Source organism: Orycteropus afer, unplaced genomic scaffold (genome assembly GCF_000298275.1).
Source record: "Orycteropus afer afer isolate SDZICR_OR568_19922 unplaced genomic scaffold, OryAfe1.0 scaffold00510, whole genome shotgun sequence".
Classification (NCBI taxonomy): Eukaryota; Metazoa; Chordata; class Mammalia; order Tubulidentata; family Orycteropodidae; genus Orycteropus; species Orycteropus afer.
Genome location: NW_006922097.1, coordinates 1021910 through 1047210, shown reverse-complemented (window position 1 = coordinate 1047210; position 25301 = coordinate 1021910). Strand labels below are relative to the sequence as shown.

The 25301-nt window shown below is 40.0% G+C and overlaps 1 protein-coding gene across 1 annotated transcript in view; it reads right to left on the bottom strand.

Annotated features, from left to right (window-relative positions):
- CCDC30 (coiled-coil domain containing 30) overlaps window positions 1–25301 on the bottom strand; it is a 218587-nt gene that overhangs the window by 1750 nt on the left and 191536 nt on the right. The window contains 3 exon segments of the mRNA XM_042782917.1: window positions 11690–11804; window positions 13865–14001; window positions 23616–23757. Of these exon segments, the coding sequence (XP_042638851.1) occupies window positions 11690–11804; window positions 13865–14001; window positions 23616–23757 (394 nt within the window).

Sequence of the window (25301 nt, the reverse complement as noted above, 5' to 3'; positions counted from 1 at the left end):
TATATATATATATATATATATATATATATATACACATACATATGGAGCTCTGGTAGCATAGTGCCTAAGGCACTTGACTGCTAACCAGAAGGCTGGTGGTTCAAACCCACCAGCCACTCTTTGGAAGATGGAGCAATCTACTTCCGTAGTGATACTTCCTCAGAAACCCAAGGATGGGTTGCTATGAGTCGGATCCGACTCAACGGCACATAATAACAACAACAACATGATTGAGTTATTTTATTCAGCATGATATCCTCCAAGTTTATCCATGCTGTGAGGTTATTCACTGATTCGTCTTTATTATTTAATGTTGCACAGTATTCCATTGTGTGTATTACCATAGGTTGGTTATCTGTTCATCAGCTGATGGGCACCTAGGTTGTTTACATCTCTTTGCTATTGTGAATAGTGTTGTGATGAACATGAGTGTGCATATATCTATTCCTGCCCCAGCACTCACTTCTTTAGGATACATACCTAGTAATGGGATTGCTGGATCAAATGGTATTTCCATTTCCAACTTTTTTTAAGGAAGTGCCATACCATTTTCCACAGTGGTTGTACCATTTTACAGTCCTACCAGCAGTGTATGAGAGTTCCAATCACTCCAGACCCTTGCCAGAATTTGTTGTTTTCTATCTTGTTGAACTTTGCTGTTATTTCTGGGGTAGGATGTCTAATGATCATAAACATTTCTTTATGTGTTTGTTGGCTGCCTGAATACCTTCTTTGGTGAAGTGCCTGTTCATGTCCTTTGCCCATTTTTCAATTGGATTGTATGTCTTTTGATGTTGAGGTATTGAAGTTTTCTAAAAATTTTAGTGATAAGTCCCTTGTTGGATATTGTTGTTGTTGTTGTTATGTGCCGTCGAGTCGGCCCCGACTCATAGCGACCCCTCCTTGGGTTTCCGAGGCAGTATCATTATGGAAGTAGGATTGTCCAACCTTCCTTCCGAGGAGTGGCTGGTGGGTTTGAACCGCCAGCCGTCTGGTTAGCAGGCAAGTGTCTTAGCCACTATGCTACCAGAGCTCCCCTATAGCATTGCCAAATATTTTTTTCCCCCCAATCTATAGGTTCTCTTTTTACTCTCTTGGAGAAGTCTTTTGTTATGCATAAAAATTTATTTTTAGAAGGTCCCAGTCATTTAATTTATCTTCTGTGCATTCTGAGTTATGCTTGATAGTCTATTTATGCCATATATTAGGGCTGTTAAGTTTTCCCCTATTTTATCTTTGGATTTTACATTTACAGCCTAAGGCATTTGACTGCTAAGCAGAAGGCTGGTGGTTCAAACCCACCACCCACTCCTCAGGAAAAGGATTGGGCAATCTACTTCCATGGAGGTACCACCTTGGAAACTCAAAAAGGGATCAATGAACTTTATAGTTTTGAGTTTTATATTTAGGTCTTTGATTCATCTTGAGTTAGTTTTTGTGTATGGTGTGAGGCATGGATTTTGTTTCATTTTTCTGCAAATGGATAACCAGTTTTTCAGTAGCATTCGTTAAAGAGACTGTCTCTTCCCCATTTAATGGGTTTTGGCCCTTTGTCACAGATCAGCTGTCCATAGGTGGATAGATCTATTTCTGGGTTCTCAATTTTGTTCCACTGGTCTATGTGTCTATTGTTGTACCAATAACTGGACTGTTGTAGGCTGAGGTTCCCATGGTCCATTACTCTTGGATTAACTTTCCATATGTCTTTGATTTTCTTCCAGTTGCATCTTAGATGGCTGCTCACAAGCTTTTAAGACCCCAGTCATGTTAGTCATTTGGACTACCCTGGCTGTACAGTAGTTTGAGATTGGGGAGTGTCAGACTTTCTACTTTTTCCTTTTTCAGTAGTGTTTTCCTTATTTGAGCTCTCTTTCCTTTCCATATAAAATTAGTGATTGGTTTGTCCATATCTTTAAAGAATGTTGATGGAATCTGGATCGGGATTGCACTGAATATATAGATTGCTTTGAGTAGTACTGACATTTTTACAATGTTCAATCTTTCTATCCATGAACATGGCATCTTCTTCCATTTATGTAGGTCATTTATAGTTTCTTTCTTTTTTTTTTCACTTATAGTTTCTCATAATAGTGGTTTGAATTTTCTTTGTATAGGTCTTTCGTGTCCCTGGTATGACTTATTCCTAAGAATTTTATCTTTATGGTAGCTATTTCAAATGGTATTGTTTTACTTCTCAGAGATCTCTTTGTTGATGTAGAGGGATCCAACTGATTTTTTTTGTATGTTGATCTTGTAGCCTTCCACTTTGCTGACTCTTTCAATTAGTTCCAGTAGTTTTTTGCCAAGTCTTTGGTTTTTCTATGTATAGGATCATGTCATCTGGAAATAGAGATGGTTTTACTTCTTATTTGCCAATTTGGATGCCTTTTATTTCTCTTTTTTGTCTTATTGTTCCAACTAGGACTTCCAATACAATGTTGAATTGAAGTGGTGATAGAGGGCATCCTTGCCTGGTTCCCATGTGCAAGAGAATGCTTCGAGTCTCTCTCCACTGAGAATAATATTAGCTGTTGATTTTGCATACATGCCCTTTATTATGTTGAGAACTTTACCTTCTATTCCTATTTTACTGAGAGATCTTATCAGGAATGGGTGTTGTATTTTATCAAATGCCTTTTCTGTATCGATTGATATGATCATGTACTTTTCCTTTGTTTTATGTATGTGATGTATTATGTTGATTGTTTACCTGATAATGAATCATCCTTGCATAGCTTGCATGAATCTGACTTGGTCATTGTGTATTATTATTACTATTGAGATAGTGTTGGATTTTATCAGCATAGTGGGTAAAGTTGCTAACCAAGAGGTTGGTGGTTCAAACCCACTAGCTTCTCTGTGGGAAGTAGATGAGGTAATCTACTTCTGTAAAGATTTACAGCCTTGGAAACCCAGTGGGGGTTGCTATGAGTCCAAAGTGACTTGATGGCAGTAGGTTTAGTTTGGCTTTTGGTGTATTTCTAGAAATTTATCCATTTCTTCTAAGTTGTCAAATTTGTTGGAATACAGTTCTTCACAGTATTCTATTATTATCCTTTTTCTTTCTGTTGGTTCTGTTGTGATGTTGCCCATTTCTTTTATTATTCCTGTTATTTGCATCTTCTCTTTGTTTTCCTTAAATTTGCCAGTAGTTTGTTGATTTTGTTACCCTTTTAGAAGAATCAACTTCTAGTCTTGTCAAATTTTTCTATTTTTGTTGTTGTTGTCTGCTTGGTTTACTTCTGCTCTGATCTTTATTATTTCCTTTCTTCCAGAGACTGCTTCTTTTTCTAATTGTCAGAGTTGTTTGGTTAAGGTGTTGATTTTTGTTATTTTATTTTATTTTTTTTGTTGTTGTGTGCATTTATTGCTATAAGTTGACTGACCTCTGAGTACTGCTTTTGCTGTGTCCCAAAGTTTTTGGTATGATGTGTTTTCAATCTCATTTGTTTCTATGAATTTTTTTTTTTTAATTTCACAGTTTATTTTTTTCTGTTACCTAGCAGTTCTTGAACAATGTGTTCTTCAATTTCCATATATTTGATTTTTTTCCCTGATCTTCCTGTTCTTGATGTCTAATTTATAGTGTTGTGGTCTGAGAAGGTGCTTTGTAGTACCTTGATGCTTTTAAATTTATTGAGGCTGGTTTTGTGGTCTAACATATTGTTTAGTCTGGAGAACGATCCATGTGCACTGAAAAAGAATGTGTATTGTATTTTTTTTTTTTGGGGGGGGTAGTGTGTTCTGTATATGTCTATGAGGTAGAGTTGTCTGATTGTGTGATTGAGATCTTCTGTATCTTTGTTGAGTTTTTTCCTAGTTGTCCTGTCCTCATCGAAAGTCATGTGTTGAATACGTCTACTACTATTGTAGATTTTATTTATTTCTCCTTTCAATTCAGTTAATGTTTGCTTTATGTATTTTGGAGCTCTTTTATTGGGTGGATAGAGACTTTTCATGGTTATGTCCTCTTGGTCAAGTGATCCTTTTATCATCATATAATGACCTTCCTTGTCCCTTATGCCGGTTGTCACCTTCAAGTCTATTTTATCAGAGATTAATATTGCCACTCCTGCTCTTTTTTGGTTGATACATATTTTTTCTACCTTTGATTTCTAATTTATTTTTTGTGTCTAAAGTAAGTCTCTTGTGGACAGCATATTGATGGGTCTTCTTTTCTTATCCATTCTGCTACTCTCTTTCTTTGACTGGTGCATCTAATCCATTCACATTCAGTGTAATTAATGATAGGTATGAATTTGCTGTTGTCATTCTTTTGTTGCAGTGTTCATGGTTTCTTTGTTGTTATGAATATTATTCTGTGCTGAGTTCATTTTGTCATTGAGTCTTCTTTTCCTTCTCTTCATTGTTGTTGATTTTGTGTTTACTAAGTTGTGATAGCTGGAGCTGTGTGTCACCTTGACTGGACCACAATTCTGTGTGGTTTAAGCAGTTGTGACGTGGGTTATGCCCATGGTGGGATAGGATGTATATGTTTTGAGCAGCCAATCTGTTGAAAGGGAGTTTCCCTAGGAGTGTGGCCTGCTTCTAATATATTTATAGACATCCTGGGAAAAGAGATAGTTTCTGTGGATGAAGATCCTGTTGTGCTGCCTACAACTGTCCATGAGCAAACAATCCACCATTTGGCCTAGAGATCTTGGATTCATCATTCCTTGGAGTCAACAGCTGGTTACTGCCTGCCAACCTTGAGCTTGTCAGCCCCTGCAGCTCTGTGAGTCGGGAAACGCCTCCAGCTTGACGTTTGATCCAAGAACTTGGGACTTGCCAGCTTCTATAAGTGTGTGAGCATTTTCCTAAGATAAATTTCTCTTTCTCTATATGTATAAATAAGCTTTACTGGTTTTGCTTTTCTAGAGAACCCAGCCTAACACATAAGTCCTTGTGATTTTGTTTTTTTATTTTGGTTAGAAGGCTTTTTAATTTTATTTGTGGCTGCCTTGTGATAAATTCTTACCTCCCTAAGTTTGGAACAGTGTGTTCTATATTGATATCATCCTGACTTCCTCTCCATTTGGAAGTTTTGTAATTATACCATTTATTCCTTCTATTTGTTTTGCAGTTAGTGTCATTTACATATGACTCCTCTGATTCTCTTTTTCCCATCTTGAAAACTTATTTTGGTTTTGAGAATTCTTTTTCTGGGTTGGTTTTAGGATGGTATTGTCATGTGTCTTAATCTTAAATTGTCATCTTCTGTTGTTGGTTTTCTGTTTGAAGGACTCCCTTTAGTATTTCTTGTAGGGTTGGTCTGGGTTTTACAAATTCCCTTAATTTCTATTTGTTTGGGAATGTCCTAATTTCACCATTATATCTGAAGGACAGTTTTGTTGGATATAAAATCCCTGGGTGGCAATTCTTTCCTTCCAGATTTTGTATATGTCATCCCATTGCCTACTTGTCTGCATGGTTTCTTCTGAGAAATCAGAAGATTAGTTGCCCTTTGTAGGTAATACTTCATTTTTCCTGAGCTGCTTTCAAGATTCTTTGTCTTTGGTGTTGGACTGTTTGATTATGATATATCTTGCTGACTTTCCCTTGGGGTTCATCCTGTGTGGGATTCATTAAGCTTCTTGGATGAATGTCTTTTGTCTTTCATGATATTGAGAAAGTTTTCTGCTAGCAAGTCTTTGACAATTTTCTTTTTTTTTTCTTCCTCTTCTTCTGGAATTCCAATCAGATGTATCTTATTTATTTTTATACCATCCAATTTAATTCTTAGGTTTTCTTCAGTTTTTTTTTTTTTTTTCTGATTTTTCCTCATACAAGGTGGTATCAACAGATTTGTCTTCTAGCTTGGCAATGCATTCTTCAAGCCAGTTTGAGTCTACTCTTTTGTCCTTCTAATGTGTTATCCAGCTCCATAATTTTAGTGTTCATCTTCTGGATTTCTAATTTCTGTTTTTGTATGATTTCTAATTGTCTATTTATTTTGTAATTTTGCTCTTTTATGATTTTCCTGAATTTTTCAGAAGTATTATCTGTGTTTTTCTAGCTTCTATTCATAATTTCCTTGAGATCTTAGAAGGATATATATATATATACACACACACACACACACACACACATAATTTTTAAATTCCTTATCAGATAATTCTATTACTTGTTCTTCCTTGGGAATATTTTCTAATTCTTTAGTTTGGTCACTTGCTTCCACTATTTTGTCCTGTTTCTTTGTTTGAATTGAAGTTGTCTGTTGTCTCTGAGACATTTTGAAATTGTTGTCTTTATTTGTTGGTTATGGTTTCCCCACCACCACCACCCTGTTTTGCTTTGTTTTGATATATCCAGATGTGTGAAGCTAGTGTGCTGCTTTGGTTGTTAGCTTGGCAGCACTGGGCATGTCCCGGCTGTCTCTGGATTGGTGTAATAACTGGTAGGAATGTGGGTGCAGACCTCTGTCATGAAGAGGAGCTGCAGTTGAGATGAGAAAGTATTGTTCACCATCTGTCATTGATCCAGTGGTGCAGGAGCTGGTGGTTATGCTTGTCTATTGAGTGAGGTGGTTGGTACAGTAAATATGGCTGACTAGTGGACAGTTAATGTCTTCCTCCCATCAGATGGAGCAGGCAGGGAAGAAAGAAAGAAAAGAAACCAAGGAGAAGAAAAGGAGGGAAAGATAGAATTTTAAAAAAAGATAGAGAGAAAAAAAAAAAAGAAAATGGAGTGGACAAGATGAATGATTGGTAAAAATGAAAGGAGAAGGAGAGGAAGGAGGAGAAATGAACAGATCAACAGGAAGAAAAATTTGAAAAAAAGAAAGGAGAAAAATAAAGGGTAAGATAAGGAAACTGAGGAGGCGGGGCTTCTATGGTCAGCCAGCAGTCCTAGGAGCAGGCAGTGAAAGGAGCCTGGCACAAGTGGGCACCTACAAGAATGAAGGCTGCAGGTGTGTTTTTGTGCTCAATGTGAGAAATATCAGCCAGTGATGCAAATGCAGGAAGGGAGAGCCACAATCCCTGGGTCTGTCTGTTTGGAGTGGGTTGCTGAGGGTGGCTAGGCTGTAGAGGAGGTAGTCAGGGGATCTAGGTGGGAATGTCCTGGCCACCACCTTAGTAGTAGCAGGAGAGGTTTTTGCCCCTATTTGTAGGAGAGCTATAATTTTTTTAGAGTGAAGAGTGTGCCTCACCAGTCACAATTCACTGGCATGTCTGGGACCTTTCTGGGCACACATAGCCATTTATCCAGCTCCTGTCCAGATTCTAGTGAAAGGCTGCTCTGAGACTATCTTCTCCAACTGCCCCAAAACAAGCCTTTCCCCTTGCAGAGGTGGGAGGTACCTGGTGCATATGGGTACTTCTGAGAGAGGAGGCTGCAAAGGTGTGTCTGAGTTCAGTGTGAAAAAGATCTGTCAGTGCCTCAGGAACCAGGCAAGTGAACTTCAGCCTCTGACTATCTGCTGGAGAGGCCATAAAGGTATCTACCCCAATGTACAGAGAAGGTGTACGTTTGTTAGTTTGGGGAGTGTATTTCTCTAATCTTGATTGTCTGGCATCTTTGTCGGCACACACAGCCACTTATCTAGCTCTTGCCCAGATTTGAGCAAAAGCTCATTCTGAGCCTAGATTCTTCTACCACCCTGACACAAGCTTTTCCTCTCACATAGGTACTCAGCCCAAAAGACTCTGGTGTAGTGGTTAAAGCACTCCATTGTGCAAAAAGAACATGGAGGCAACAACTTCTGACTTCCTCCAACTTCACAAGAGGAAGACAGAATCACCATCAGCAGCCCAAGGCCTTCCTATGAGGCCAGACATGCTGCCACCCTCTAGCCTTTTACCAATTCTGACACCAGCCATCCCTCCCACGGCACTCACTACTTGTCTGCTGGGTTCCATGATTTGCTGCAATGGCCACACAGAACTCACAGACAATACTCACAATTATGGTGTTTATTAGGGAAGTAACAGGCTACAATTCAGGTTCAAGAGTGTGCTCAGGATACTATTCTTCGACCAGAACAGTCTACCCTCTTCTGTCCCCTGACACACTTCTCTGGCCCTTGGCCTCTCGGTCTAGCCTCTGATCTGCTTGGGCAAGTGTTACAAAGCTCTTGTAGCTCTGCTGGTAGGTACAACTAGGTGCACCCCCGTCTGTCAGCAACACTCCTACCCAAGGGCACTCAGCTTTCTCACTCTGTGGACCAGGTAAGCCCACTGCTCTGTCTCATGCCTATTGGTTCCACTGTGATCTTCTCTGTTGAGGCATCTCTCTCTGCCTGGGTGTCTCTCTCTTTGCCAGGACATGTCTCTCTGCTGGGGCATCTCTGCCAAGGAGGTCCAGTGCAGGGATCTCGGGTCCAAGGACACACTCTACTTCACCTCCAGCTTTTCTCTCTTGATGGCAGTGAGATCCCCTCTCTGCCTCTAGGAAGGCTCATTTTAAGCCTGGCAGAGTGAAAAAACTAACCCCAGCATCAGAATTCTATGCACCTAACTTGCATGGTCCCTTCCAGTAATCCGGTGGGAGTTACAAAGACTATGGCTAGAAAAGCTCTACCAAGTAATTCACCGCACCACACACTGTCAACCAAAAGGCTGGCAGTTTGAACCCATCTCCATAGGAGAAAGACAAGGAAGTCTGCCTTCTGCAAAGGTCTACAACCCTGAAAACCCCAAAATGAAGTTCCATTCTGACTCAAAAAGGGCCACTGATTTGGAATCTACTTGATAGTAGAGAGCTTGGTTTGGTTTACTTGTTGTTGTTGTTATATGCTGTCAAGTTGTACCCGACTCATAGCGACCCCTCCTTGGGTTTCCGAGGCAGTATCACTATGGAAGTAGATTGCCCCATCTTCCTTGAGGAGTGGCTGGTGGGTTTGAACCACCAGCCTTCTGGTTAGCAGTCAAGTGCCTTAGCCACTATGCTACCAGAGCTCCCGGTTTGGTTTACTAGTGGTGAGTTATTTCATACCTTTCTATGGCTCTGTCCTTGATCTGCAGCCTCCTACAGCAAACAACAACAACAACAACATGCCACTGTAAGTCTGATCCACTTCCCTGCACGTTCCTCTCCCAGTTTCCACATGACTTCAGCTCACCTTTAATTCCTCCCAGTCTGTCTATATTGTGTCTTTACCACTATGTGGATTCTGTGCAGTTTTTCCTCCCTTTTTATCCATGTCTGATGCCTCTGTGTTTAAAATGACTATACTTCAGCCATTCCTGGCTTCTTTTCTTTCCCCAGTCACTGACCTCGCTCCATCTTCCTTTCCAGTCAGTGCTCAATATAATCTCTATCTTCTCATTCCCCTCCAAAAAAAACCCCACTGCCATTGAGTCATTCCAACTCATAGTGACCCCTGTTGGGTTTCCAAGGCTATACATCTTTATGGAAGTAGAGTGCCCCGCCTTCCTCCTGCAGAATAGCTGGTGAGTTTGAAGCACGATCTTCTGTTTAGCAGCCTTATTCCCTACACCATTGGAGCGCAGATTTCCAGGATCATTATTTGTATCTGTTTCACTTGGTTTTTCTGGGTCTCTGTTGTAGAGGGACTGAGTGGAGTGTGTTAGCAGGATGCCATCTTGTCTTGGCCTCTGTGTTCTTCATATAGCCCAGCTTCTCAGGTTATTTGCTCAGCATACTGATTGAATAAGTATGGTAAAAGGATACGACCCTGATGTATGCCTTTTCTGAGTTTTAATTAACTATTCCCTTTTTCTGTTCAAACAACTGCCTCTTGGCCTATGCACAGGTTACTTATGAGTGCAATTTAGAGTTCTGGAATTCCCATTCTTGGTAATGTTATCCATAATTTGTTATGATCCACACAGCCAAGTGCCTTTTCGTAGTCAGTAAAACACAAGTAAACATCTTTCTGGTATTTTATGCTTTCAGCTAAGATCCATCTGACATAAGCAATGATATCCTTTATTCCACCTCCTCTTCTGAATACACTAGGTAATTTATGTGCATTGTAGTATTCCATTTTCTCCTTAACAACCATCTTTTAAAAAAATATTTATTTTTGTACCAGCTTTATAGATATATAATTCACATACCATACAACTCACCCATTTAAGATGTACAATGACTTTTAGTATATTCTTAGGGTCATAAAACCATCTCCACAATCAATTTTAGAATATTTTCAAAAGAGACCCTGTGGCCTTTAGATATCACCCCAGTCTTGCCATCATTCTCAAAGCATTCTTCAAGCATATACTCCATTTAGGCTTCTACCTCAGTACCTATAATACTAAAGTACTTATTTTTGTATGTGTTTGTCCTTCTCTAGTAAACTGAAGGCCTCTGAAAACAGAGACTATCCTCATATTCCTAAGATTTAGCACACTTCCTGGAATTGATCAATGTTTACTGAATAAATGATTAAGTAAAAGAACAAATGACTAGACAATTGAGAACAGTTGTAGTTCAAGCAAGGATGTAAACTATTGGAAATTAGGCCACATAATATGATGGTTCTACTTTTGACAAAATTTGCAAAACAACTCACATAGCTTGCAAATAATCACCTTTCTGAGAATAAACAAGATCCAAGTATTATGCTCATAGCAATGATGCCCAATAAGCAGGACTTACTGAAAAATATTCCAGGAACAAATAGCTATCAGATGACATAAACCAGGCAAGAGAACAAGCATCCTCTATTCTGGAACTCTGCTCACTGAAGTAAGTCACTCTTGCTGACTCACTTACCAGCCAGATTTTGGACCTTGTCTGAACCTATACTATTTGCTGCATTTCTCTGGATTTAGAGGCTTATCTGCTTAATTAAAAAAAAAAAAAAAAAAAAAAAACCATGATTTTTCTCCTCTGACGCACATGATCTCCTTAGGCTTGACTCCTTGCCAGGCCAGACTAGCTTCACTTTACCTCTCTGAGCCTCAGATTTGCTCATCTCTTAGATGGTGATATAATGATACATGTTATGAATGGTATTGTGTCCTCCCAAAATATGTGTTGTAAATCCTAACCTCTATACCTGTGGTTATAATTTCATTGGGAATGGGTTTTCTTTGTGGTGTTAATGAGGTGGTATTAAGGTAGAGTGTGTTTTAATTTCTTTTAAGATATAATAGAGCATATTAAGTAAGCACACATGCAAGCAAAGCCCAAGACAGAAATGAAGCTATGTGCCACATGATCACCAAGGAACCTAGAAGATGTATTTGGACTTCTAGACACCTAAACTGTGAGAAATAAATTTATGTTCAGTATAGCCACCCACTTGTGGTATTTCTATTATAGCAGCACTAGATTACTAAGACAGTACATGTCAACCAGGGTTGCTGAGAAAGAGGCATACATAAGGAAATTCCCCAACATTTATGTAGCAGCTGCCCATAGATAGAGTGATATGTGAGAGACAATCCTTGTCCTCCATAAGCTCACTGCTGAGTTGAAAAGACAGAAAAGTAAAAAGAAAATGACAATATACTTTGTTATGAGAGAAGCTATGAGGCACATACAAATCTCTTCGGTATCACACAGGAAAGGAATATTTACTAACAGCTGGCCCAGTGGAAAGCAAAGCTGGCCAAAAGCAGTCTCAGGGTCTGCTGCCTTGGCATGCAGCTCATGGCCTTTCTGCCACGGCCCACTGTGCCAAAAGCATGGCTGTAGCTCTGGATGAAGGGAAGAGAGCACAGCAACCTCAGCAGGCCAAACTTCAGATTAAGGACTCAATAGGAACCAAACATCTTACCTCTCCTCTGTGAATCTGGATGTTCCTTATAAAGCGCTCTAAAAGGCTGACATGCTGTGTGAGCCGCAGACTACTGTCATGTAATTGCTTATTTTCTTTATCCAGGAAAAGGACTCTAAGAATAGCACAAATCAAAGGCATAACTAGAAAGTTCTGTATCATTGGTGAAAATCCAAAACTAAGGCCCACTTCCCACTATCTAAGGTCTTAGCCCACTGTCCAAGTTTTAGAAAGAAGTTAAGCAGAATAATTCCCACCATATTCTAAAACCAAGTGGAAAATTAATAAGCTTCTGGCCAGTACACAGTCATTAAATAAATACTGAGAACAGGTAAACTATGTGCAAGAAGGGTGCTATTCCATCCCTTGAGATGCTTAGGGGTGGGACTGCAATGAGACTCTATTACTTCAAATACTATAGTTACACAACTTAATCTGGTTCTGATCTTGTACAGTCACCCAGTTCTCTAGCAGTAATTTAGTAGTAGAAGAAATAGGAGTCATGGAAATAGTAGTATAAGCAAGTATTCACCCATACTTAGGCACTGTGATTTACCCTCACAGTAAGCACTTAAAACTTGTCATGCATTGGCCCCTCATTTAAATTTCACAGCAACCTTATAAAATAGAAACTGCTATTAAGCCCATTTTATAGAAGTGGAAACTGAGGCTCAGAAAGGGGAAAGTATCTTGTTTAAGAACGTAAAGCTAGAATGTGGTAGGGCTAGGGTGTCAACACAAATCTTTCAGACTTCCAAGCCTGAGCTCCTTTCCAACCACCTACTTGGCTTACTCTCCAGTGCCACAGTTTATTTGGGAGACATGGCAGTGTGATGGTTATGAACAAATATTGTGTTAGTGTTCTGTTTTTTCCACTTCACAGCTATGTGACTCTTGACAATTTATCCAATATGAGCCTCAGTTTCCTCATCTGTAAAATGAGGAAACATCCTGTAGAAGAAATTTACTCTAAGGAAAATACCCTAAAATCCAATCCAGGTGACCACATTGTACCTTCAGGACACCAAGGCAGGAACATTATTAATGTTAAAGAAAGGGAAACAAGTCAGTTATATTGGACCCTAAATGTCTGAAGTGATCCTATAGTTTGAAAAGAGTAAATGTTTAGATGGAATGTATGGAAGAGGAGTCTGCGACTGGAGAAGATCAGTGGGTCTCCAGGTGTGCCCAGAAGAGAGCACACCCAAAGCAGCAGACAGGAGAGTCCCAATCTGCGTGGAAGATCTCTCTCTAAACTATCATGGTGCAGGCTCTAGGGCCAGGCTATCCTGCTTTGCCAGTGATTGCTGTTCCTGTTAGCTGTTGTCAATTTTCAACTCATAGCAACCCTATGTGACAGAACAGAATGGCTCCCTAGGGTTTTCTTGGCTGTAATCTTTACAGAAATAGGTCACCAGGCCTTTCTCCCATGGAGATGCTGGGTAGATTCAAACTGTCAACCTTTTAGTTAGCACTAAGTTGACTGAATTTCTTAACATCTTTGAAACTTATTTTCCTTGTCTGTAAAATAGGCTAATAATAGTATCTCCTTCCTAGAATTGGCATGAGGATTAAATGAGTTTATACATATAAACAGATGAGAAGAAAACCTAAGTGCTCAAAAAATCTAAGTCATTATTGTTATTATGGGTGACACTATCTGTTATGATCCACCTATACTCTTGGCTCTGATCCTGTGTTTGCCAAACAAATTTTTAAATGTAATTAAACTTTCCTATACAGGAGCAAATGCTCCAGCTGATTGATATGTGAATCCTTGCTTTCAATTTTTCTCATTAAAAAATGGTATGTTGTTATCTGGTGAGTTTCATGAATTTAAATCACTCTTGTGAACCTGATTGTCTCTTGGTCTCCTGATAAAAACAGAGTGTGTCAACACATGAAGTGATGGACCAGAGGCACACAAAAGGGTCTGCAATGGTGCAATACTGCTGTGAGAGAGCCTATCCGAATGTCTGGCCAGCCTCCTCCAAGAAATTTCACTCTGTTACTTCCATAGTCGGCTGAGAGTAGCAGACAGCAGAGAAAGCAACCATTATGGGATAGGCCTCAAGCTCAAAGAACAGTCTCTGTAATGCTGTTACAATTACTCGGTTGAGTGAGAATCATTCTTTTTACAGAATTCATTGGCTCCTGAGGTAGGGCTGCACCTACCTGCTCTGCACGGAAGATAGCATACGTTTGTTGTCATGGATCAATGCTTCTTGCTCTGTGAGTTGTTCCAGAAGTTTTCTATTTTCTAGGAGCAGGGTATCATTTTGGGTGGTGATGTGGTCCAGGAATGCTTTCTCCTGTCGATAAGAAAGTCCCCTAATTAACACAGCAGGAGAACAAATTATAGATTTAAGAGCATTAGCCTGTTTCTAAACTGTGATGGTAAATTTCACTCCTTCACTCTTTCTTTCCTGTCCTCTAGTCTGTTTTCATCTGTTTGCTGATCATTCATTCATTATAGGTAGATAGTTCTGTTTATTTTGGTTATTTCATGTTATCTATTTTGTTTGGAGCCCTGGAAACTTGGTAGTGCAATGGTTCAGTGCTCAACTGCCAAATGAAGTGTTGGTGGTTGGAAATCACCAGTGTCTCTGTGGAGAAAGAACTGGAAATCTGCTCCTGTAAAGATTACAGCCCAGAAAATCCTATGCGACAACTACTACTCTGTCCCACGGGGTCATTATGAGTCGAAAATTGACTTGACGGCAACCAACATCAACAACGACATTTAAATAATTTAATTATTTTGGGAGTTAACATTTAAAAATGTCAGTATGCAACTTCTAATAAGGTTCTAATGCTCTCATTTATAATTTAATTCTCTACAGGCATCAAACCAGCAACACATAAAACTGAATTCTCTCAAGCTCCATATTGAAATTTTTTTCTTGTAATACATTTCCATTTACTTTGTACTTATATTATTTTTAAGTCAAAAAGGGGGGGGGAAGTGGCAGACAATGGTCCTATAAGTGTATTTGTATGATCTGAATTCCCAGGTGTATAGTAGAGCTGACAAGGGACAAGGTTGTAGTCACTCCTTGGTCACAACCAGCAACCTAGAGGGAGTGAGTAGTTGAACCTGTAGGCTCGGGACCATAGTCACAGGGGACATCAAGCTCAATTGGCATAACATACTACACAAAACATTGTTCCACCTCCTACTTTGGTGAGTAGTGACTGGGATCTTAAAAGTTTGCAAGCAGCCACTGAGATGCAACGATGGGTCTCTCCTCATCCAGAGCAAAGAAGAACGAAGAAAACCAAAGATTCATGGAAAGAATTAGTCCTAATGACTGGTACAACATGCAATCTGCAGCCTATACAACTATGAGACCAGAAGAACTAGATGGTGCCTGGCTACCACTGTCAACCACTCGGAGGGGGAATCTATGTAGGAGATCCTGGATAGAGAGGGAGAACAATGTGGAACAAAACTCAAAATCATTTGGGAAAAAAAAAGGGGGGGGACCAGGTGCTGGTCTGATATAGAGCCTGGTGGAACCACTGAGACTATGGCCCCTAACTGCCCTTTAGGCCTGGAATTGAACCCACACCTGTGGCTTCCAGCTAAGCAAAAGACAGGCATATGAGTTGAACATGTACCTGAGGTAGATACACTCCTTGGAGAGAACAATCATGTGAGAAAGAAGGGCTTTTTATGCTCAGGGGGCAGGAGTGCATGGAGGGATGGACATAGGGAAGAGGTAACGGGAGGAAGTGGGAGGGGAGCTGTTACATTGTGGTAAACTGTAGTCAATGTCATGAGACAGTGTATGTGAACTGCTGTATGGAAAGTGAATTTACTTTGTAAATTTTCACGCAAATCACAATTAAAAAAGGGGGGGAGTGAATTTAGCTACCTCATTGGCAATCAGTGTCAGGATCACAATTGGCAGGGCAATCAAGCACATAAGCCAGGTGCTAAGGATATATTTAGGAGGCAGTGCCTAAGGCATTTGACTGCTAACCAGGTTGGTCGTTCAAATCCACCAGCCACTCCTTGGAAGGAAGGTTGGGCAATCTACTCCCATAGTGTTGACACCTTGGAAACCCAAGGAGGGGTCAATATGAGTCAGATTGGACTCGATGGCAGTGGGTTGTGTAAGGATATATTTGCTGTGATGATGCTGAAATGATTTTAGCCTGATACCTTGTTTCATTTTCTACCAGTGATTTAGCCACAAAGCAATTGCTAGTGAAACTGTAGCTAAAATGACACAGGGATATGTTTTTGAAAATAAACAGAGGGGGGAAAATAAGAAAAAGAAAGGAAAAAAAAAATAGAAGCAATTTTGTAAGAGTCAGTACATGTTAGTGAAATATCAATCTTGGTGAGGGAATCTGAAGTTCAAAAATGTAGAATTACCATTCTCACGTCACCAATGACCTGCCAAAGTTATTGGCACCATGAGAGTACCATCAGTTTTTTGTGTTGGTTCTTCACCTGCCAATGGTGAAGTAAGTGGGGATGGGAGAAGAATAACAACTCTAGGTAGCTGGGAGGATTACAGAGTCCAAAAGGTCATCTTTATTATTATTTAAAATAAGGTACTAATAGAAATCATCTAGAAAAGACTTCTAATGTTAAAGTATTATAGGAGGGAGATTACATCATGTCCTACAGCAAACTATTTCATAATTTAAAGCCTTTCATCCAGGACCCTTCAGTTTCTAACAATACTCCTATCTGCTATTACTTAAATATATTTATGGCAACAATTTAGAATGAAGCCATGATCAAACAAACAATACCCTATGTAGTTATAACTGGATTATAAAGGACATTGGATTCTGTGAGCTGTAGACAATCTATCCTTTGGAAATGTCATGTTTTTTGAATGAAAAAATAAAGACATCTGTGCAGAGAGAAAAGGATAAAAATATGGTTTGGATGATCATAAGAATTAGAAGATGCAAGTGGTTTGCTACAAAAGGGAGATTTCTAAAGTAGCTATATAAATAGAAGGCCAAGGGGACTAAGCCAAAATAACTGTCATTATTGTTTTTGGAGACTTGGTGCTTGGAACGTGAGCCTAGCTTTTTTATGCTCAGGGCTCTGGTCCATAGGCCCCAGGCATATATTATTGTGGCATTAAAAGCTCTCAAGTCACTCTTCTCTAGTTTAAGAATTTCTAATTCTATTAGCAATTTTGCTTGTGAACTACTATGCAGTCATTGATTAACATGCTTCTAAGAGATTATATGCCAAAAAGAAGGAAAATAGTATCTATTAAAATTTAGATGTGCAAAGTACCACTTTTGGCATTTTATATTTTAATCCCCACTGGAGCTCTGGTAGCATAGTGGCTAAGGCACTTGACTGCTAATCAGAAGGCTGGCAGTTCAAACCCACCAGCCACTCCTCAGAAGGAAGATGGGGCAATCTACTTCCGTAGTGATACTGCCTCGGAAACCCAAGGAGGGGTCGCTATGAGTCGGGTCTGACTCGATGGCACATAACAACAACAACAACAACAACAGAGTTTTGTGAGGCAGGAATTATTTTTTTGCCATTTCACAGATTCTGACGATATGCAGAGACTTGTCCAAGGTCATAGAACTATTAAGTGGTGGGGCTTGAATTTGAATTCAAAATCATAGATTTTTTCAAGGGCAGTGAGCAAAAGATCCAAATGCAATGGGGGGGGGGGGGGGGGGGGATTTAGCTCAAGGAAATGGATCATGCAGTCATAGAAGCTGGCACATCTCAAGTCCGTGGGTCAGATGTCATGTTGGAAGCTTCTCCTGACTCACATGCCTGCAAGGGCTGAAAAACCCAGATTGGCAGGCAATACAGCAGGATGCTGGCTTTGGAAGCTGACAAATCCAAGATTGGCAGGTAAAATGGCAGGTTGTTGGCTCACACACTATGAAGACAATAATCTCAACATTGGCAGGTAATATGGCAGACTAATAGTTCAAGTCCAGGAACCAGAGGCCAGTTGATATTAGCCAGATGCAGGATCCATATCAAGCAAAAGGCCAGAGATCTTTGTCAGGATGTCCACATATATTGGAAGCAAGCCACACCCCTGAGGACTCTTCTTTCCAATTGATTGGCTGCTCATAGCAGATCTCATCATAGAGGTGATTACTTTATACCACATTTCATCAGGGAGGATAATAACTACATCATAACTCCTAAACATTGAGAATCATGGCCCAGCCAAGTTGTCACACAACCATAATTATCACAGTCCACTTCTTGTCAACTTGGCACCTAAATACATCTCCTAAACCATGTATAATATCTAAATAAAGACGATTATGAAGTCATATTTGTACCTAATGTGATACAACATGCATATAACTTAAAATGCATTAGCTCCATTTACTTTTTATAACTGAAGAAACAAAAATATTTTATGCATACATACAAGGAAGAAATACTCATGGCAATCATAATTCTCATTTCTGCAACTGGTCATGTGGTGGAAACTGGCACTGAGAACTACCTTCTTCCACCACCAATTCCGTATTCCTTTTGCCCTTATCAAGCACCTCAGCTAGTTTTGGTTCCCTGCCTGGTGGGGTGAACCAAGACTTTATTCCTGAAGGTTCTGGGCCATTAGTAGTCATATCAAAATTGGGTTGCTGTAGTTTTCCATTGAATGTAATCTTATATTGCAGACATACTCTTGTTTACTTCCATTATGTAATATCACTGTGTTTTGCCCCTAGTAATCAGGATCAATCACACCAGGCAATACTCTTTTCTTTGCCTGTTGATTCCAGAAGCATGAGGAGCCCAAAAGGGCTGGGTGTCATTCTTAACTTCCAGTTCAATGGAATTAATATTGTGTCTGCAGGTGGGAGTATTTTTTCCTTTGGGACTTAGACCTCAAGACCCACAGTGCACAGGGTTTCAGAGACAGGAAGCAAAATTTGGCGAGTAGGTCACTAGGGGTAATAATGAATGCTATCACTCCCATTTCCATCCTATGGTTCTTGGACGTGTGAATTCTGGCTATTGGGAAAACAGCACCATATATTGAACACTGGTTTAGAGAATATACAGCCTCCTGGAGAACATTGGCCCAACCCTGCAGGGCTTGCCACCTTACTGGCATTGTAACTGTGTCTTTAGAAGGTCATTCCATCGTTTTATCAAACCAATTACTTCAGGATGATAGGGAACATGGTAAGACCAGTGAATTTCATTAGCATGGGCCTACAGCCATACTTCATTTGCTGTGAAGTGAGTCCCTTGATCTGGGGTGACGCTGTGTGGGATGCCATGATGGTGGACAAGGCATTCTATAAGCCCATGGATGGTAATTTCGGTAGAAGCACTGTGTGTGGGGAAGACAAATACACATTCAGAGTATGTGTCTATTCCAGTAAGAACAAAATGCTGCTATTTCCATGATGTAAGTAGTTTGGTGTAATAAATCTGCCACCAGGTTCCTGGCTGATCACCCTGAGGAATCACATTCTCAGTGTTGGTTTCTGCTGCTGACAAGTTGGGCACTGAGCATTGGATGCAGCCAAGTTGGCCTTGCTGAGTGGAAGTCCACGTTGATAAGCCTGTGCTCAATCTCCATCCCAGCCACCATGGCCACTTTTGTTCATGAGCCCATTGAGCAATGACAGCAGTGGCTGGGGAAAAGATTACTCGTTTCCACAGAACATGGCATCCCATCCACTTGATTGTTAAAATCCTCCTCTGCCGAGGTCACCCTTTGGTGAGCATTCACATGAGCCATAAGTATCTTCACGTCTTTGGCTCCTTCAGACAGGTCTATCCACATACCTCTCCCCCAAACCTCTTTGTCACCAATTTTCCAATCATGTTCCTTCCAAGTCCCTGACCATCCAGCCAAATCATTGGCCACAGCCCATGAATCAGTATACAATTGCACATCTGGCCATTTCTCCTTCCAAGGAAAGTGATCAACTAGATTCACTGCTTGAAGATATGTCCATGGTGAGGATTTCCCTTCACCATTGTCCTTCAGAGAAGTCCCAGAAAGGGGCTGCAGTGCTGTTGCTCACCACTTTGAAGAGGTGCCTGCATATTGTGCAGAGCTATCTGTAAGCCAGGCATAAGTCTTCTCTTCTTCAGTCAACTGATCATAAGGAACTCCCTATAATGCCATAGGTGCAGACTGGGAGGGGGAAGGTAATGTGACTAGTGGAGACCACAGGCATTTGAGCCACTTCCTCATGCAACTTGTGATTTCAGGTCCTGCATGAGCTGGATTTCTTATATACTGCCTCCATTTAATGATGGAGTTCTGCTGTACATATCCACATTTATGACTCTGTGGATGAGACAACACCCAGTTCATGAAGGACAGCTTAGATCACAAGTCTGTCTAAGGTCAAAACCCATAGGTACCTTCAGGGACAGTGAGAAAAAGATCCAAGAACTCTTATTTATTTATTTTTATTTTAAATTTATTTTTTAAAGTAACTTTTAATTGTGATTTGGGTGAACGTTTGCTGAGTAAATTGGCTTTCCATTCAACAGTTCATGCACATTTTGTTTCATGACATTAATTACAAACTCCACAATGTAATAGCACTCTTCCCACTTCCTCCCTATGTTACTGTTTCCCTTTGTCCTTCTTTCCCATCCATTCTTGCCTTCTGAGCAACATCCCTTGGAAAAGACTGCCCTTTTGATCTCTTAAATTTGGTTGTTCTAAGAAGTGAATACCTTCCTTGTGTTACTGTTCACCTCATAGGCCTGTCTATTGTTTGGCTGAAAAGTAGACCCATGGTAGTGAGTTCAGTTCTTGGCCTGAAGGGTGACTAAGGGCCATAGCCTCAGAGTTCCACCAATCTCTATCAGACCAGTAAGCCTGGTCTTTTTATTACTATTATTAGTATTATTTTGAGATCTGTTTCACATTTTTCTCCCAGCCTATCCAGGATCTCCTATTGTGATCCCTTTCATATGGTTGGCACTGGTAGACAGTCACCATCTAGTTCTTCTGGTCTCAGGGTCATGGAGACTGAGGTTCAGATGGTTCACTTGTCCCCTGGAATAATTGTTTCCATGTGCCTTTGATTTTCTTCACTCTTCTTTGCTCTAGAGGAAGAGATCAATAGTTGCACCTTAGATGGACACTTGAAAGCTTTTAAGACCCCAGTTGCCACTCAGGAAAGCAGGATGTAGAACAATGTCTTTTTTGGATTGTTATGCCAATTGACCTTGATATTACCTGTGACTGTTGTCATGAGCTCATAGGCCCAGGGACTCAAGGTGTTTGGTTATAGCTAAGAACTTTTCATATCTTTACCCCACTGTTGTTGTTGTGTGCCGTCAAATCTGCCCCAACTCATAGCGACCTCTCCTTGGGTTTCTGAGGCAGTATCACTACGGAAGTAGATTGTCCCATCTTCCTTCCGAGGAGTAGCTGGTGGGTTTGAACTACCAGCCTTCTGATTAGCAGTCAAGTGCCTTAGGCACTATGCTACCAGAGCTCCCATTAGCTCTACTTTATACATGAACATCTTTATAGCACATACATATAGTTTATGTAGAAATATTGTCTTCCTAACCTATGTATGGCCATGGATATAGTCTTGTTTGCCTACCCATACCTCATCATCTTTCCTGTGTACCTATGTGTTCACTCATACATTAATGTTTATTATTACTGATAATGCAGGGTTGTGTATGTAACAGTGTTTACCTTTATTGTATCTAACTCTTGTGCACCTTTCCATGGCTACCTTTTCCTTAGTGATATTGTGCTGGTCATTCACTATTTATATATTGCCTTTTTCTTCACCCATATGAATACATGTCTCTTACCCATTTAGTAATTTTCCTTCCCCTCCACTCGCATCCTTGGTAATCGTCAACGGATATTTCTTTCTGCGTGTAATCCTTTCTTTGGGTTTTTACAGTAGTGAACTCATACAATATTTGTGAGTTTTTTTGTGACTGACTTAATTCACTCAGCATATTGTCTTCTAAGTTCATCCACATTATGAGGTGTTCCACAGATTCTTCATTATTCTTTAATGTTGCATAGTATTCCATTCTGTTTGTACCATAGCTTGTTTATCCATTCATAAAGCTTCTGGAGGCTTGAGGGAAGATCTGTTCCATGAGTATCTCTTAGATTCTGGTGGTTACTGGAATTCCTTGACATTCCTTAGCTTCTAGCTATATGACTCTAATCACTTCCTCCATGGTTACATGGCCTTCTTCCTCTGTGTTTGTTTCTGTGTGTACATCTTTTCTTTGTATAAGGATACTAAAAAAAACAAAAAAACAAAAAAAACCTCACTGCTCTTGAGTTGATTTGACTCATAGTGACCCCTCCTTGGGTTTCCAAGGCAGTACTTCTACAGAAGTAGATTGGCCCAATCTTCCTTCTGAGTGAATGGTGGGTTTGAACAGCTAGCCTTCTGGTTATCAGTCAAATACCTTAGGAACTATGCCACCAGAGCTCTAGTCCTATGGACTTAGGGCTCAACCTAATGTGGTATGATCCCATTTTAACTAATTACACCTTCCAACACCCTATTTCAAAATAAGTTCACATTTTGAGCTTCTGAGTGGACATCAATTTTGAGGAACACTATTCAACACAGTACAGCAGGGAAGAAAGAAAATGGCTGCTGAAAGCAGGAGGTTGTTCTTGCAATGTAAGCCTAGAAGTGGAAGGCAGACAGTACTAGAAAGAATTGGTAATGCACAAGTAAGTTGATATTTTTCATGAGCCCATAAATCAAATTGCTACTTTTTTTCTATGTTGTTGTTATGTGCCGGTGAGTTAGACTTGACTCGCAGCGACCCCTTCTTGGGTTTCTGAGGCAGTATCATTACAGAAGTAGATTGTCCAACCTTCCTTCTGAGGAGTGGCTGGTGGGTTTGAAGTGCCAGCCTTCTGGTTAGCAGTCAAGTGCCTTAGGCACTACACTACCAGAGCTCCTTTTTTTTCTATATACATTCTATATTCTTTTCCTAGGTTGTAAGTCTAAACTGGGTCTGAATCTCTAAAAGAAGTTTGAATAATTAGTGACAAAATAGAAGAACCCTGAACAAATCCAAACTATTTTGTTCTGTCACTATTTTAGGGTATCAATAGAACATATTTTTAGAACTGAGAATACAGCACTGGTGACTCACCTGTTATAATCCTCAAATGTTTCATTGTGTGTAGTCCAGTGACCTATAGTTCCATGATATTCCACAGAAACTCAAATTATATGTACTGTCTTGGTATCTTGCTGATACAATAGAAGTTTATTGGGTGCAGGCATTCCTGCTGATTAGCATTTTAGGAGCGAGGACAGAGTTTTCAAAATTCTGATTTATATTGGGAATCCCATGAAATTAAAAAAAAAAAAAATTACTGGTCTAGTTGGGTGCTTTCTGTTTTAATTTTTTTCAGCTTAGGGATCATGAGTCTCTTCTGCATGATTCCACCCATCTGTCCCATTTCCTTCTTATCCATACACCAGATAGTCAATCACAAGGGCAATAAGACAAGCTTAAGAAATACTCAATATTTAGGGGGAAAAAAAAGTTTAAAGGCATTAGTCAAGACTGATTAAGGGATAAGGATCTCTGCCATTGAAAACTAACACAGGAGTTCCTAGAAAAAGGGAGGCTGCATACAGCAGGAATGAGTTACTGGAGGTGGTTTGGAAGTCTCTGCTAGGGAGTGTTTAAAAAAAGACATTTACATTTGAAGGCAGGATACTGATCATACAATGGGATTGCAGACTATTTTCAGTGTTCCATATGGTACAGCATCTTTTTAAGTCTTAGGGACTTTTTGGCAAGGCTTAAAAGTGCTCACCTTGAAAAAAGGTGCAAAGAAAAGAAATGGAAATGTGGGTATGAAGAGGCCACACATAAATGAAAAAATGAGTAGGCTTTCTCTAAATGACTGACCACCAGCATCATCAGTGAGCACTTCAGCTTTTATTTTTTTCTCACCTTTTCTATTTGTTGTTGCAGTGCTACAATGTCTTCTTCAAGTTGTTTAATTCTCTTATCTCGTAGATGTACTTCATGAGCTAAAAGATTCTTGACTCTGTGAAGCTTGATTTTCTGGTGGTGATGTTTCTCATTATAGGTTCTATAAAAATAAATTTGACTATGTATAGTTACACCTGGAAACAGTTAAAAATTTATTTTGCCTCCTCAATTTGTACCTTTCTTAGGTTTCCTCTTCTTGCTTAAGTCAGGGGTCTGGCATGAGATATGGATACTTATTCTGCATTATGTCTGACAGACTTATTACCACCTGCCCCCAAGTGGAGGAATAGATCAAGGAGAAAATAAAAGCAGCCTAAGTCATCCCCATAGACTCAATCCTCTGGCTTACCTTAGCCTTGTGTTGATGGTTGTGATTGTTTTTAGCATATGAGTTTAATTCAGGAAAATCTATGACTTCTGATATCTGAAATCTAAATTCTGAATCCTGTCCCACTCATTCAGACATTTTAAAATTTCCTAGTGTTATATGCCACCACTTGTCTGTCAGTTTATTGTACTGTGGTGGCGTGCATGTTGCTATAAGGCTGGAGGCTATGCCACCAGTATTTCAAAGATAAGCAGGGTCACCACGGTAGACAGGTTTCAGTGGAGCTTCCAGACTAAGACTGACTGGGAAGAAGGAAGGGGCCATCTACTTTTCAAAGAAAGGGCCAGTGAAAACTTTATGAATAGCAGTGAAATACTGTCTGGTAGATTATTGGAAAACTTCATGAATAGCACTGAAGCACTGCCTGATATGGTACTGGAAGATGAGCCTCTCAGGTTGGAAGGCACTCAAAATAGGACTGGGGAAGAGCTGCCTCCACAAAGTAGAGTTGACCTTAAAGATGTGGATGGAGTAAAGCTTTTGGGACCTTCATTTGATGATGGGGCACGACTCTTAATGGGAAGAAACAGCTGCAAAAATCCACTAATAATTGGAACATGGAATGTATGAAGTATGAATGTAAGAAAATTGGAAGTTGCCAAAAATGAAATAGAACACATAAAGATTGATATCCTAGGCATTAGAGAGCTGGAATGGACTGGTATTGGCCATTTTGAATCAGACAATCATATGATCTACTATGTTGGGAATGACAAAATGAAAAGGAATGATACCACATTCCTCGTCTAAAAGAAAGTTTCAAAATCTATCCTGAAGCACAATGCTGTCAGGATAGGATAATATCCATATGCCTACAAGGAAGACCAGTTACTACTACTATTATTCAAATATATGCATAACTGCTAAAGCCAAAGATGAAGAAATTAAAGATTTTTACCAACTTCTGCAGTGTGAAATACACCAAACACTCGATCAAGATATATTGATGATTACTGGTGATTGGGATGTGAAACTTGGAAACAAAGAAGAATCATTGGTAGTTGGAAAATACAATGTTTGTGAAAGAAATGACAGTGGAGATCACATGATAGAATTTTGCAAGACCAACAACTTATTCATTGTTGTTGTTGTTGTTAAGTGCCATCGAGTCGTTTCCGACTCATAGCGACCCCATGCACAGCAGAATGAAACACTGCCTGATCCCGCGCCAGCCCCACAATCCCTGCTATACTTGAGCCCATCATCGCAGCCACCGTATCAATCCATCTCATTGAAGGCCTCCCCCTCTTTCGTCG